The sequence below is a fragment of the Pan troglodytes genome, chromosome 19 (assembly GCF_028858775.2).
Source record: "Pan troglodytes isolate AG18354 chromosome 19, NHGRI_mPanTro3-v2.0_pri, whole genome shotgun sequence".
NCBI lineage: Eukaryota > Metazoa > Chordata > Mammalia > Primates > Hominidae > Pan > Pan troglodytes.
In genome coordinates, this window is record NC_072417.2 from 35,713,426 (window position 1) to 35,729,224 (window position 15,799).

The following is a 15,799-nucleotide window of genomic DNA, read 5'->3' on the forward strand; positions in this document are numbered from 1 at the left end:
TATTTTTAGTAGAGACTGGGTTTCACCACGTTGGTCAGGCTGGTCTCTCAAACCCCTGACCTCGTGATCCACCCGCCTTGGCCTTCCAAAGTGCTGGGATTACAGGCGTGAGCCACCACTCCCGGCCAGACTGTATTTCTTTTTAGATGATGGCAAAATAAACTTTTGAATCCTTTGTGGGACATTTTATTTGGAGGCAGTCAAATCTGAGGAATTTTAGAAGCTTAAAGGGGAAAATATCAATATAAATTTTAGAAGAGTGCTGGTACAGAGTAGACTCATGTTTTGTAAGAGAAATATTTCTCTTGTGAATAATGTATAAATGGTCTAGTTGATAGTGGAGGGGCCTCAGCACCTATTCTCAGGGTATTAGGCTTAATCAGATATCTTATACCACACAAGACTCAAATAGACTACATTTGGCACCATTTTACTCAGAAATATAGCAGGATAGCCTTAGGTATGTTCCTTCTGCAGAATGCTCTTAGCAGAATGGAGGTAGCCTCTGGTTCCTAAGGTGACTGTTCAGGTATGAGGAGATGAGATCATATCAGTAGGTAGGGGATCCAGTCTGGTTTAGAAGCCCCATGGATGGGCATGGCTTCTACAGATCCTAGAAAGGTCATGCTCAATTTTAGGAGTCACATGTTCAAGGAAGCCCAAAGCAATTGCTTGCCACCATTGCTGACCCTTCTATTCCAGGTGTGGTTACCAATCAGGCGTCATTTTTAACAAAAGCAATCTTGATAAGATAGGTGACCTTTATTAAATGTCTAGGGAAATAGCTAGAATGTTAACTCAGGGTTAATTTCCCATGTAGAAGGACAAAGGGTTTTAGAGAAAATTATGAATTATAATTTATTTTATTTTTTATTTTTTTGAGACAGAGTCTTGCCTCTGTTGCCCAGGCTGGAGTGCAGTGGTGCGATATCAGCTCGCTGCAACCTCTGTCTCCTGGGTTCAAGTGATTCTCGTGCCTCAGCCTTCTAAGTAGCTGGGATTACAGATGTGCACCACCACGCCTGGCTAATTTTTGTATTTTTAGTAGAGATGGGGTTTCACCATGTTGGCCAGACTGGTCTCAGAACTCCCAGCCTCAAACGATCTGCGCACCTCAGCCTCCCAAAGTGCTGGGATTACAGGAGTAAGCCACTGTGCCTGGCCCTATAATTTCTCTAAATATTGAGAAAAGAGCAAAAAATAATTTTATTTGTGGTAAGATAAGCAGTTTTTTCTGGACTTTTTTTTTTTTGACATGGAGTCTTGCTCTGTCGCCCAGGCTGGGGTGTAGTGGTGCGATCTCAGCTCACTGCAACCTCTGCCTCCCAGGTTAAAGTGATCCTTCTGCCTCAGTCTCCGTAATAGCTGAGACTATAGGAGGGTGCCACCACGCCTGGCTAATTTTTTGTATTTTTTAGTAGAAACGAGGATTCACCATGTTGGCCAGGCTGGTCTCAAACTCCTGACATCAAGTGATCTGCCTGCCTTGGCCTCCCAAAGTGCTGGAACTACAGATGTGAGCCACTGTGCCTGGCCTTTTTCTGGCATTTTACTACCTTTAAAATTTGTATGTGGGCCAGGCACGGTGGCTTATGCCTATAATCCCAGCACTTTGGGAAGCCGAGGCAGGCAGATCATTTGAGATCAGGAGTTTGAGACCAGCCTGAGCAACATGGTGAAAACCCATCTCTACAAAGCTACAAAATTTAGGTGGGCGTGATGGCGTATGCATGTGGTCCCAGCTACTTGAGGGGCTAAGGTGGGATTCTGGTAGGTGAAGACTGCAGTGAGCTGTGTTTGTGCCACTGCAGCCTGAGCAACAGAGCAAGACCCTGTCTCAAAAAAAGAAAAAAATTGTATGTGACTTACAATAATGTCCTTAGATCTGATGAAAACAGTAACAGACACTTAGGTACTCATCCTCTAAATTGAACATTTGTTATCATTTACTCATTTGCTTCAGAATACTGTTTCTAATTTTAGATAATGTAGCCAAGCTTTGCAGTTAGAAACTGTCTGTCCGAACTGCTTCCCCTTTTGTTAAAGGTTTTTTAAAAAAATTGTTTGAGTGGGCCGGGCGCAGTGGCTCATGCCTGTAATCCTAGCACTTTGGGAGGCCGAGGCGGGCGGATCACGAGGTCAGGAGATTGAGACCATCCTGGCTAACATGGTGAAACCCCGTCTCTACTAAAAATACAAAAAAAATTAGCCGGGCATGGTGGCGGGTGCCTGTAGTACCAGCTACTCGGGAGACTGAAGCAGGAGAATGGCATGAACCTGGGAGGCGGAGCTTGCAGTGAGCCGAGATTGCATCACTGCACTCCAGCCTGGGCGACAGAGTGAGACTGTCTCAAAAAAAAAAAAAAAATTGTGCGAGTATTAAAATTGGATCATTTGGTTCTTTTCTTGTCTGACTTGATTAATTTATTGAAATGAAATCTGATGGTTTTTCACTTACAGCTTTGTGGATTATGGCAGCCAAATGGGAAATGGAAGATCGATTGTCTTCAGAAAGCGCAAGGCAACTATTTCTTCGGGCACTGCGCTTTCATCCAGAGTGCCCAAAACTTTATAAAGAAGTGAGTGTGTATGCACATAGGATGAGACAGTGATGTTTCAGTTTGGTCCTCTGGAGACATATTTTTTTTTTTCCTGGATTCAAGCAATTCTTACGCCTTAGCCTCCCGAGTAGCTGGGATTACAGGTGCCCGCCACCATACCTGGCTATTTTTTTTGTATTTTTAGTAGAGGCGGGGTTTTGCCATGTTGGCCAGGCTGGTTTCACTTTTTTTTTTTTTTTTTTTTTTTTTGAGACAGTCTTGCTCTGTTGCCCAGGCTGGAGTGCAGTGGCACAGTCTCGGCTCACTGCAAGCTCTGCCTCCTGGGTTCACACCATTCTCCTGCCTCAGCCTTCCGAGTAGCTGGGACTACAGGTGCCTGCCACCATGCCCGGCTAAATTTTTGTATTTTTTATTAGGGATGGGGTTTTACCATGTTAGCCAGGATGATCTCGATTTCCTGACCTGGTCATCCGCCCGCCTCCACCTCCCAAAGTGCTGGGATTACAGGCGTGAGCCACTGCGCCCGGCCCATGTATTCTTTATTAAATAAAAAAGGCTTCAATTTATGGAGGCTAGGAATAAGTGTGGAGGTGTGGGTAAGGAAAAACATCTTTTTTATTTTTTGAGATGGAGTCTCGTTCTGTTGCCCAGGCTGGAGTGTAGTGGCCTGGTCTTGGCTCATTGCAACCTTTACCTCCTGGGTTCAAGCAATTCTCCTGCCTCAGCCTCCTGAGTAGCTGGGATCCCACGTCCAGCTAATTTTTGTATTTTTAGTAGAGATGGAGTTTCGCCCTGTTGGGCAGGCTGGTCTCGAACTCCTGAACTCAGGTGATCTGCCTGCCTCAGCCTCTGAAAGTGGTGGGATTACAGGTGTGAACCACCATGCCCGGCCAGGGAAAAACATCTTTTTGTAGGTGTTGACACTGCAGCTTCTAAGTTAGTTGAGAGGTTGGAACCCCCGCCTCCTTCCTGTGGTTGTAAGGAATAGGGAACTAGACTCTAACATTTTTTTAGCTGGGAGCCAGATTTAGCCTCTTTATACTTTTGTTTTTATTTTTTTTTCTTGTTCCCTTGGTTCTCCAAAGAAGCCCTCTTCTGGCTTCTTTGCCTTGTCTTCCTCTTTTCTCCATGTTCTTTCTGTCTCCTTTTCTTGAGATAGATACCTGGTAGTACTTCTTTCTCTCTTCGGGGACTTACTCCCTTATGGATGGTGCCCTAGAACATTTGAGGGCCAAGCTTTAGATAAAATCCCAAATAAGAGAAAGAATGTATTGGAAGCTGCACTGTTTTCTGAGTCATTTGTCAGGATAAAAGAGAAACTGCTATTTAATTCTTTTTTTTTTTTTTTTTTTGAGATGGAGTCTCACTCTTGTTGCTCAGGCAGGAGTGCAATGGTGTGTTCTTGGCTCACTGCAACCTCCGCCTCCAGGGTTCAAACGATTCTCCTGCCTCAGCCCCCGAAGTAGCTGGGATTATAGGTGTGCACCACCATGCCCTGCTAATTTTTGTATTTTTAGTAGAGATGGGGTTTTACCGTGTTGGGCAGGCTGGTCTCGAACTCCTGACCTCAAGTGATCCGCCCGCCTGGCTTCCCAAAGTGCTGGGATTACAGGCATGAGCCACCGCGCCCAGCCTGCTATTTAATTCTTAAATGAAAGTTAAGCCTGAGTGTGGTGGCTCATGCCTTTAATCCCAGCACTTTGGGAGGCTGAGGCAGGAGGATCACTTGAGGTCAGTTGTTTGAGGCCAGGCAGCAACGTAGCAAGATCCTGTCTCTACAAAAAATAAAAATAAAAAAATTATCTGAGTGTGATGGAATGCACCTCTAATCCTAGCTACTCAGGAAGCTGAGGCAAGGGGATCACTTGAGTGCAGGAATTCATGGCCGAAATGAGCTGTCATCACCAGTGCACTCCAGCTTGGGTGACAGAGCAAGACCCTGTCTCAAAAAAATTTTAAAAAGCATCTCCAAAGATTTTCAGTTTATTTCTCTTCTGTAGTACTTTAGGATGGAGCTGATGCATGCTGAAAAACTGAGGAAGGAGAAGGAAGAATTTGAAAAAGCCAGTATGGATGTGGTAAGGTTCTAATTATTTTATTCTCACTTGCTAACGATGTATAACATTTTGAGCCTGCTTAGGAGTAAGAGAAAATATTTGGAATATATTTTTCTTTTTTTTTCTTTTTTTTTGAGACGGAGTCTCGTTCTGTCACACAGGCTGGAGTGCAGTGGCACCATCTTGGCTCACTGCAACCTCTGCCTCCGGGTTCAAGCTTTAATGTTTAATGTTGTTACATTTTGAAACTTCCAGATGAGTTAGTGTTACTTATAAATGGACTTAGTTAGGAAAATGAAGCTTTATGCTATAAAAAGATATTTGGACTAATTAATGTGGTTCTCAAAATTGTTACTTACAGAATAGCCAAATGCTATTCTTTAACGCTGTATGATCTCATAAAGTGATATATTAATGGATTCAAGGAGCTTGAGAAAGGTTGTGAAATGTGTGGTTTCCTGGCCTTCTTTCTTTCCCTTTTTATATAATTTTTTATATGACAGAATAATTAAAAGATTTAGAATGTTAGAGCTGAGAAGAAACTTTGCTATTGTCTGTTATTGTGGTTTCCAGCTTAGAACTTTTTTCTCAGACGGAGTGTTGCTCCTTGTCGCCCAGGCTGGAGTGCACTGGCACGATCTTGGCTCACTGTAACCTCCGCCTCCCGGGTTCAAGTGATTCTCCTGCCACAGCCTCCGAAGTAGCTGGGATTACAGGTGCCCGCCACCACTCCCGGCTAATTTTTGTATTTCTAGTAGAGATGGGGTTTTGCCATGTTGGCCAGGCTGGTCATGAACTCCTGATCTCAAGTGATCCGCCTGCCTCGGCTTCCCAAAGTGCTGGGATTATAGGCATGAGTCACCACGCCAGGCCAGGACTTTTTTATTCAAATAAAATGTTACAGAGAAGCGCAAACAAGACATGTAAAATCTGACCTGTTTTGGTCCAAATGGAGAGTGAGGCCTTAAGCCATGTGATCTTGCCACCACTCTTGGAGCCTGAGAGAACACAGTTGGAAGGTCAGTGATCTTGTTCAAGCTGCACACTTTACAAGTGAGGGAACTGGCCCGGAGAGAGAGATATGATTTACCAGTGGTCATATGGCACAGGTAGTCTAGGATTGTTAATTTTCGTCCTAGTGCTTTTCCTCCTTGTACTACCTGTTAAGTTACGTTTGATATAACACTCTTTAGGAGAATCCTGATTATTCTGAAGAAATCCTTAAGGGCGAGTTGGCATGGATCATCTACAAAAATTCTGTAAGCATAATTAAAGGTAGGTATCTTTTGAACATTATTTTTGGTAGGAAAGTGAAACATTCTTTTCTTAATGAAGATCTTTAGCTAGTTTTGAAATTTTCCATTAGAATGTGTATAAAACTCTGTAGGAATAGTGTCCTGTTTCTTTCAGAAAATACTTATTTTTCCTAGGCTATAATTGAACATTTCAGTAACTTATTTATTTTTTGAGATGGAGTCTTGATCTGTTGCCCAGGCTGGAGTGCATTGGCGTGATCTTGGCTCACCACAACCTCTGCTTCCTGGGTTCAAGTGATTCTCCTGCCTCAGCCTCCCAAGTAGCTGGGACTATAGGTGTGTGCCACCCTGCCCAGCTAATTTTTGTATTTTTAGTAGAGACGTAGTTTCACTATGTTGGCTAGGCTGGTCTCGTACTCCTGACCTTGTGACCTGCCCGCCTCGGCCTCCCAAAGTGTTGGGATTACAGGCGTGAGCCACCATGCCCGGCATAAGTCTCTTTTTAAAATTTATATTCTACTCCCATTTTTTTTTCCTTAAATTTTAATAGGTTTGGGCCAGGTATGGTGGCTCATGCCTGTAATCCCAGCACTTTGGGAGGCCAAGGCAGGTGGATCACCTGAGGTCAGGAGTTCGCGACCAGCCTGGCCAACATGGTGAAACCCCATTTCTACTAAAAATACAAAAATTAGCTGGGTGTGGTGGTGGGCGCCTGTAATCCCAGCTACTTGGGAGGCCGAGGCAGGAGAATTGCTTGAACCCGGGAGGTGGAGGTTGCAGTGAGCTGAGAGCGCCTGGGCAACAGAGCGAGACTTCATCTCAAAAAAATAAAAATGTCAATAGGTTTTTGGGGAACAGGTTTAGTGGTGATGTCTAAGATTTTGGTGCACCCATCAACGAGCAGTGTACACTGTACCCAGCGTGTACTCATTTATCCTTCCATGTTTTTTTTTTGAGACAGGGTCTTACTCTGTCACCCACGCAGGAGTGCAGTGGTACAATCATGGCTCACTGTAGCCTCGACTTCATGGGCTCAGGTGATTCTCCCATTTCAGCCTCCTGAGTAGCTGGGCATGGACCTCTATGCCTGGCTAGTTTTTGTACTTGTAGTAGAGATGAGGTTTCACCATGTTGTCCGGGCTAGTCTTGAACTCCTGAGCTCAAGTGATCCTCCTGCCTTGGCCTCCCAAAGTGATGGCATAACTGGTGTGAGCCATTGCACCAATCCTCAGTAAGTTCTCATGGAGTAATTAAATCATGTGGGGAGTTGAAAATTAGTTCTTTTTTTATGAATACTCCAAAGATTAACAATAGCTTTGCTTGAGTAGGGGGACACTGGGGTGAGGGGACTATGGGATGACTTTTCTTCTATTTTATTCTATTTCTCATTTCAAAAACAAGAAGATTAACTCCAGTACATGAAGAGAATGCTACTTTTAAAGTAAAGTGATTCTTATTGGCAATAAACTTCCCCTCCCCTGCTTTTTAAATTTAGGTGCAGAATTTCACGTGTCACTGCTTTCAATTGCACAGCTATTTGACTTTGCCAAAGATCTACAAAAAGAGATTTATGATGAGTAAGTAAAGTTAGTAGAAAGGTGAATATATCTATTTCTGATCTTGAGATTAAGGGTTTGAGGTTGGATATTTAGTAGAAGAGAAAGAAGATACCACACTAAATCCCTGGAATAAAAGCTAATATTGGCCGGGTGCAGTGGCTCACACCTGTAATCCCAGCACTTTGGGAGACTGAGGTGGGTGGATCACCAGAGGTCAGGAGTTCGAGACCAGCTTGACCAACATGGTGAAACCCCGTCTCTACTAAAAATACAAAATTAGTTGGGCGTGGTAGTGCATGCCTGTAATCCCAGCTACTTGGGAGGCTGAGCCAGGAGACTCGCTTGAACCTGGGAGGCGGAGGTTGCAGTGAGCCAAGATCCCACAATTGCACTCCAGCCTGGGTGACAAGCAAAACTCCATCTCAAAAAAATAAAAATAAAAAAAAATAATATCATATTACATTAAAAAAAAATTTCCTGGCCCAGTGCAGTAGCTCACACTTTGGGATGCCAGTACTTTGGGAGGCCAAGGCAGGTGGATCCCTTGAGCTCAGGGGTTTGAGACCACCCTAGGCAACACGGTGAAACCCTGTCTCTACAAAAAATAAGCTAGGTGTGGTGGTGCATGCCTGTGGTCCTACCTACTCTGGAGGCTGAGGTGGGAAGATCACCTGAGTCTGGGAGGTTGAGGCTGGAGTGAACTGTGATCCTGCCACTCCACTCCTGTCTGGGTCACAGAGTGAGACCGTGTCTCAGAAAAAAAGTATCTTCCTGATTGAGTTCTTTGATTCACTTACTGGGGGAAATAGTTTATTCAATAAAAAAAAAAAAAATCTAGCCAGGCACAGTGGCTTAAGCCTGTAATCCTGGCACTTTGGGAGGCCGAGATGCATGGATCACCTGAGGTCGAGAGTTTGAGACCAGCCTGACCAACATGGAGAAACCACGTTTCTACTAAAAATACAAAATTAGTCGGGCGTGGTGGCGCATACCTGTAATCCCAGCTACTCGGGAGGCTGAGGCAGGAGAATCACTTGAAGCCGGGAGGCGGAGGTTGCAGTGAGCCAAGATTGCGCCATTGCACTCCAGCCTGGGAAACAAGAGCAAAATTCCATCTCAAAAAAAAAAAAAAAAAATCTAAAGCATAATTCTAAATTCTGTTTTCCTGGCATTTATCCATAAAATGAGAGTTATACTCATATGTTTATAGTTGAGTGCTGGTAATTTTATTCTTTTTATTTCTTTATTTTTATTTATTTATGTTTTTAATTATAGAGATGAGGTCTCACTATGTTGCCCAGGTTGATCTTGAATTCCTGAGCTCAAGTGATCCTCCTGCCTTAGCCTCCCAAAGTGCAAGGATTACAGGTGTGAGCCATTACACCTGGCTGGTAATTTTATTCTTTAATGTCTGATTATATGGTTTAACAATTATTTGTAAGCTTCGGCAACATGGCGAGACCTGTTTTTACAAAAAATAACAATAAAATTAGTTGGGTATGGTGACATGTGCCTGTAGTCCCAGCTACTTGCGGGGCTGAGGTGGGAGGATCCCTTGAGCCTGTGAGGTTGAGGCTGCCGTGAGCTGTTATTGCGTCACTGCACCCCAGCCTGGGTGACAGAGTGAGACCCTGTCTCAAAAAAAGAAAAAAAAATTATTTTTAGCCTACCTTGTGGGTACTTCCGTTTTTTGGTAGCACCTCTTCCTTTGACAGGTGGGGAAATGGAACTTGAATCAATCTGTTGTTTGGATATCTTCAGGGTTTTGAGAGAGGAGTAGGTTGTGCTTTTTCTCTATTATTTAGAAAATGAAGAACCCTGGGCTGGGCGTGGTGGCTTACGCCTGTAATCTCAGCACTTCGGGAGGCCGAGGTGGGCGGATCACTTGAGGTCAAGAGATTGAGATCATCCTGGCCAACATGGTGAAACCCCGTCGCTACTAAAAATAGAAAAATCAGCTTGGTGTGATGGCATGCACCTGTAATCCCAGCTACTCAGGAGGCTGAGGCAGGAGAATCGCTTGAACCTGAAAGGTGGAGGTTGCAGTGAGTGAGCTGAGATCGCGCCACTGCACTCCATCCTGGTGACAGAGAAGACTCTGTCTCCAAAAAAAAAAAACAGATGCAGTGGCTCATGCCTGTAATCCCAGCACTTGGGAAGGCCGAGGCGGGCGGATCACCTGAGGTCAGGAGTTTGAGACCAGTCTGGCCAACATGGTGAAACCCCGCCTCTACTAAAAATACAAAAATTAGCTGGGTGTGGTGTCACATGCCTGTAATCCCAGGTACTCGGGAGGCTGAGGCAGGAGAATCGCTTGAACCCAGGAGGCGGAGGTTATAGTGAGTTGAGATCGTGCCACTGCAGTTCAGCTTGGGCAACAAGAGAGAAACTCTGTCTTAAAACACACACACACACACACACACACACACACACACAAACGAAAATGAAGAGCTCATCTATAATAAAGTTCTTTAGGCTGGGCACAGGGGCTGTAATCCCAACACTTTGGGATGGACTATTGCTTGAGCACCCAGGAGTTGGAGACCATCCTGGGCAACATGGCAAAACTCTGTACAATAAAACTACCAAAATTAGCTGGGTATGGTGGCATGCACTTGTAGTACCAGCTACATGGGAGGCTGAGGTGGGAGGATCACCTGAGCCTGGGAGGTGGAGGCTGCAGTGAGCCATGATGGCACCACTGCACTCCAGCCTGGGTGACAGACCCTATCTCAAAAACAAAAAAAAGTTCTTCAGGTCTCTTGGAGACTTGTGTTGTCACAGATAACTGCTGATTTGACTTTGAGAGCTAACTTGAAAGTTAACATTTGTGAATGATACCTGAAATATTCTGAAACTCAATAAATGTGGGACAGCTCTGGCCAGGTGCAGTGGCTCACACTGTAATCCCACCCAGCACTTTGGGAGCCCGAGGCAGGAGGATCACTTGAGGTCAAGAGTTTGAGACCAGTCTGGCCAACATGGTGAAAACTCATCTCTCCCAAAGAAATACAAAAATTAGCTGGGCGTGGTGGTATGCGTCTGTAATTCCAGCTACTTGGAAGGCTGAGGCAGGAGAATTGCTTGAATCCAGGAGATGGGGGTTGCAGCGAACTGAGATTGTGCCACTGCACTCCAGCCTTGGTGGCAATGAGATTCTGGCTCAAAAAAAAAAAAAAAAAAGTGAAAAAGTGGGACAATTCTGATCCATTGACAAAATTTCTACAGTTAGTGAACATATTCTGGAGAGCCTGTTGGGAAATATATATATATATATTTTTTTTGAGACAGAGTCTCGCTCTGTCGCCCATGCTGGAGTGATGCGATCTCGACTCACTGCAACTTCTGCCTCCTGGGTTCAAGCAATTCTCCTGTCTCAGCCTCTCTAGTAGCTGGGACTACAGTCACATGCCATCATGCCTGGCTTATTTTTGTATTTTTAGTAGAGATGGGGTTTCAACATATTGGTCAGGCTGGTCTCGAACTCCCGACCTCAGGTGATCCACCCACCTCAGACTCCCAAAGTGCTGGTCTCCCAATGGCCGAGCCACCGGGCCCGGCCTGGGAAATAGTTTTTATGGTACTGCAGTTGTTACAGGGATGTCCTTTGTAGATTTTTTAAGCACAGGTAACTGTTTCTGTGATATTCTGAGTCAGTTTCTTGTTGTGGGATTGATACCAGTAAATTGTATTTTTCAGCCTTCAGGCTCTACACACAGATGATCCTCTCACTTGGGATTATGTGGCAAGGCGAGAATTAGAGATTGAGTCACAGACAGAAGAGCAGCCTACAACGAAACAAGCCAAAGCAGTGGAGGTCGGCCGGAAGGAGGAGAGGTGCTGTGCTGTGTATGAAGAGGCAGTGAAGACTCTGCCAACAGGTGAACTTCACCAAACCATGGTGTGATATAGAAGGAATAGTATCCCTGAGTGTGAAACTTAAGCTCCTGTTCCCATTGCCAAAATCAATATTGGGGATGTCTCTGTAACATAGTTTACGATGAGCCTGGCTTTTTTTTTTTTTTTTTTATTGGGAGGCAGAGTCTTGTTCTGTCACCCTGGCTGGAGTTCAGTGGCTCGATTTCGGCTCACTGCAACCTCCACCTCCCGGGTTCAAGCAATTCTCCTGCCTCAGCCTCCCAAATAGCTGGGACTACGGGTGCCCGCCACCATGCCCAGCTAATTTTTTTGTATTTTAGTAGAGACGGGGTTTCACTGTGTTGCCCAGACTGGTCTTGAACTCCTGAGCTCAGGCGATCTACTTGCCTTGGTCTCCCAAAGTGCTAGGGTTACAGGATTACAGGCGTGAGCCACCGTGCCTGGGTTTTTTTTTTGTTTTTTGTTTTTTTTTGAGACAGAGTCTCACTACTCTGTTGCCCAGGCTGGAGTGCAATGGTGTGATCTCGGCTCACTGCAACCTCCACCTCCCAGGTTCAAGTGATTCTCCTGCCTCATCCTCCCGAGTAGCTGGGATTACAGGCGTGTGCCACGATGCCTGGCTAATTTTTGTATTTTTAGTACAGACGGAGTTTCACCATGTTGGCCAGGCTGGTCTTGAACTCCTGACCTCAGGTGGTTTGCCCACTTTGGCCTCCTAAAGTGCTGGGATTACACGCATGAGCCACCGCATTTGGCCGTGCCTGGCTTTCTAACTTGGTCTTGGCTTTCTAACTTTCATGGCCTTCCTCCATAGTAGTGGTATTTATGTTCATCTATTTTGGGGGAAGCTTAGGAAATAATTCCTAAGATTCTTTAATTATTATTTCTTAATTATCTATGTTTTTTTTTGAGACAGGATCCTGCTGTGTCACCCAGGCTGGAGTGCAGTGGCGCAATTTCAGCTCACTCCAACCTCTGCCTCCTGGGTTGAAGCAATCCTCCCGCCTCAACCCCCTAAGTAGCTGGGTCTACAGGCGCATGTCTCCACGCCAGGCCAATTTTAATGTATTTTTTGTAGAGATGGAGTTTTGCCATGTTGCCCAGGCTGGTCTTGAACTGCTAGAATCAAGTGATCCGCATGCCTCGGCCTCCCAACTTGCTAGGATTACCGACGTCCTTAATTATCTTTTTGAGACAGAGTCTCACTCTGTTGCCCAGGCTGGAGTACAGTGACACGATCTCGGGTTACTACAACCTCTTCCTCCCAGGTTTGAGCAATTCTCCTGCCTCAGCCTCCCGAGTAGCTGGGATTACAGGTGCATGCCACCATGTCCCATGGATTTTTGTATTTTTAGTAGAGATGAGGTTTCACCACGTTGGCCAGGCTGGTCTTGAACTCCTGACTTCAGGTGATCAGCCTGCCTCAGCCTCCCAAAGTGATGGGATTACAGATGTGAACCACTGCCCCGCCCTTAATTATCTTTGGAAAGTGATTTAATTTTTATTTTGTAATAATGTAGAATAAAGGCAGAGGGGATATATAACCTGGATAAGGCTTTCAATTTTTATATTTAAGCTGTTACTCAGTTGTTTTCCCCCAATATTTGAGGTGTTTGATTGGCTGTAGTCAGCGTAACACTTCTTAAAATCAGGCTGATTTAAACTCTTCTTCAGAGGAGAGTTTTCCCCTTGAAGAAAAGGTGTATGATGACTGTTTTTTTCCTTCTCTTTTAATAACTTTGATGTGATGAATGTTGAACTAAGTGATCTGATCAACACAATCTTTCTGACTTTTCCAGAGGCCATGTGGAAGTGTTACATCACCTTTTGCTTGGAAAGATTTACTAAGAAGTCAAATAGTGGGTTCCTTAGAGGGAAGGTGAGGTTGTTACATGGTTACAGTGGTTGACTAGATAGTGACTGCCTTCTGAAAGAACAGAAGCACAGATCTTTTGGTGTCTGGCACAGTTTCTGAGAACTTTTATGTTTAGCCACTCTCTCTCTCCTTGTGGGTGACGTGTCATTCTAAAGGTCTGAGTCTGGTTTGCCGCCAGGTTAGGAGGGGCTCTCGTGTAACTGGGCTCTGTTCGGTGCAGCTGCCCATTGCATCTATTCATAAGTGAAACCACCATGCAGGAGCAAGTCAGCTTCTTTGAATTTTAAGAAATGCGCAAAACTGCTTTTGTTCTTGTCAGAGGCCAGAGGCCCCTGCTGGGATCTTTGTAATGAACTGAGGGATTTTTCTGTTTTCAGAGGTTGGAAAGAACCATGACTGTATTCAGGAAGGCACATGAACTGAAGCTTCTGTCAGAATGCCAATACAAGCAGTTGGTAAGAACATGGAGAAAATATTCTGTGCCAGTTACAAATACCTTATTCCAGTTGTTTTGTGCCAGAGTCATGTTTTAAATATATATAGTCTTAAGATGAAGGCCACTTGGGAGTTTGGTATGTGAAGTGTGTTTATATGTGTTTCCCAGTATTTGGCCTATGCAAAAAATGAAATCTGTACTAGCAAAGGGAGGAATATTATACAGTGAAAAGCACTTAGAACAAGAGTCATGATTTGGGTTTATTTTGTTTGTCCACCCATTCCTTTTTTTTTTTTTTTTTTTTTTTTTTTTGAGACGGAGTCTCACTCTGTTGCCCAGGCTGGAGCGCAGTGGCGCGATCTCAGCTCACTGCATCCTCTGCCTCTTGGGTTCAAGTGATTCTTGTGCCTTAGCCTCCCAAGTAGCTGGGATCACCGGTGCATGCCACCACGCCCAGCTAATTTTTGTATTTTTGGTAGAGACGGGATTTCACCATCTTGGCTGGGCTGGTCTCTAACTTCTGACCTCAAGTGATCCGCCTGCCTCGGCCTCCCAAAGTGCTGGGACTAAGGCATGAGCCATCACGCCTGGCCAAATTTTTGTATTTTTAGTAGGGACAGAGTTTCACTATGTTGGCCAGGCTGGTCTTGAGCTCCTGACCTCAAGTGATCTGACTGCCTCAGCCTCCCAAAGTGCTGAGATTACAGGCGTGATCCACTGCTCCTGGCCGTGCCTGGCTTTCTAACTTGGTCTTTCAGGCGTGAGCCACTGTGCCCAGCCTAGATGATTCATTTTCTGTCGGAAGAAACATATCAAACCGTTTCGTCTCTTAGACTGGAGGCTCTATGGGTGGTAGGGAATGCACCTGATTTGTTCACTATTGAATCTAGCACATATAGTGTGCAATAAAAATGCTTGCTGAATGTACTGATTATATACTGTCATTTAATTTTTCAGAAATTTGTACAATTGGATTGGTTTTAGGTTTGTTTTTTCTCTTTTTCAAATAATGTAGGTATAAGCATTTTGAACAGGTAAAATTTCCTTTCATTCATGTATTTTTTGGACCATATTTGTTAATGTAGAAGTCCCAAATTGAAGCGTTGAGCACTTTCATGACTCTTGCTACAAACTGTCAAATTGAATTTCAGAAAAATTGCATTAGTTTATGTTATGTCCAACTCTGTTTGAATATACCTGTTTCCTTGACACTCCACAAATACTGATTTTGTGGATTGATTTTTGTTTATTGATTTTTAAAATTTTTTTGGAGACAGAGTCTTGCTCTGTCACCCAGCCTGGAGTGTAGTGGCATGATCTTAGCCCACTGCAACTTCCTCCTCCCAGGTTTAAGTGATTCTCCCAACTCATCCTCCCGAGTAGCTGGGATTACAGGCGTGCACCAACACACCTAGCTGATTTTTGTATTTTTAGTAGAAACAAGGTTTCACCATGTTGGCTAAGCTGGTCTTGAGCTCTTGACCTCAGGTGATCTGCCTGCCTTGGCCTCCCAAAGTGCTGGGATTACAGGCGTGAGCCACTGAGCGCAGCCTATTTGTTAATTTTCATCCTCTGTTTGGTGAGCATGTGTTCTGGCATAATGAACTGTTTTGTTTTTATTTATTTATTATTTTTTTGAGACGGAGTTTCGCTCTTGTTGCCCAGGCTGGAGTGCAATGGCATGATCTTGGCTCACCTCAACCTCCGCCTCCTGGGTTCAAGCAATTCTCCTGACTCAGCCTCCTGAGTAGCTGGAATTACAAGCATGCACCACCACGCCTGGCTAATTTTGTATTTTTAGTAGTGACAGGGTTTCTCCATGTTGGTCAGGCTGGTCTTGAACTCCCGACCTTAGGTGATCTGCCTGCCTCAGCCTCCCAAAGTGCTGGGATTACAGGCGTGAGCCACCATGCCTGGCTGTGAACTGTTTTATTAAAAACTTATACGCCGGGCATGGTGGCTCACGCCTGTAATCCCAGCACTTTGGGAGGCCGAGGTGGGTGGATCATCTGAGGTCAGGAGTTTAAGACCAGCCTGGCCAACATGGTGAAACCCCATTTCTACTAAAATACAAAAAATTAGCCAGGCGTGGCGATGGGCGCCTGTCGTCCCAGCTACTCGGGAGGCTGAGGGAGGAGAATTGCTTGAACCCAGGAGTTGGAGGTTGCAGTGAGC

At 44.8% G+C, this 15,799-nt stretch overlaps 1 protein-coding gene across 4 annotated transcripts in view; it reads left to right on the plus strand.

The window, feature by feature from the left end:
* Window positions 1-15,799, plus strand: part of UTP6 (UTP6 small subunit processome component) — a 38,866-nt gene that overhangs the window by 10,086 nt on the left and 12,981 nt on the right. For all 4 annotated transcript variants that reach the window (XM_016932052.3, XM_016932054.4, XM_016932055.3 and 1 more), the window contains exons 7-13: window positions 2,461-2,579; window positions 4,562-4,639; window positions 5,812-5,893; window positions 7,370-7,451; window positions 11,133-11,314; window positions 13,112-13,191; window positions 13,566-13,643. In XM_016932052.3, coding sequence (XP_016787541.2) covers window positions 2,461-2,579; window positions 4,562-4,639; window positions 5,812-5,893; window positions 7,370-7,451; window positions 11,133-11,314; window positions 13,112-13,191; window positions 13,566-13,643 — 701 coding nt within the window. The remainder of the gene's footprint in view (window positions 1-2,460; window positions 2,580-4,561; window positions 4,640-5,811; window positions 5,894-7,369; window positions 7,452-11,132; window positions 11,315-13,111; window positions 13,192-13,565; window positions 13,644-15,799) is intronic.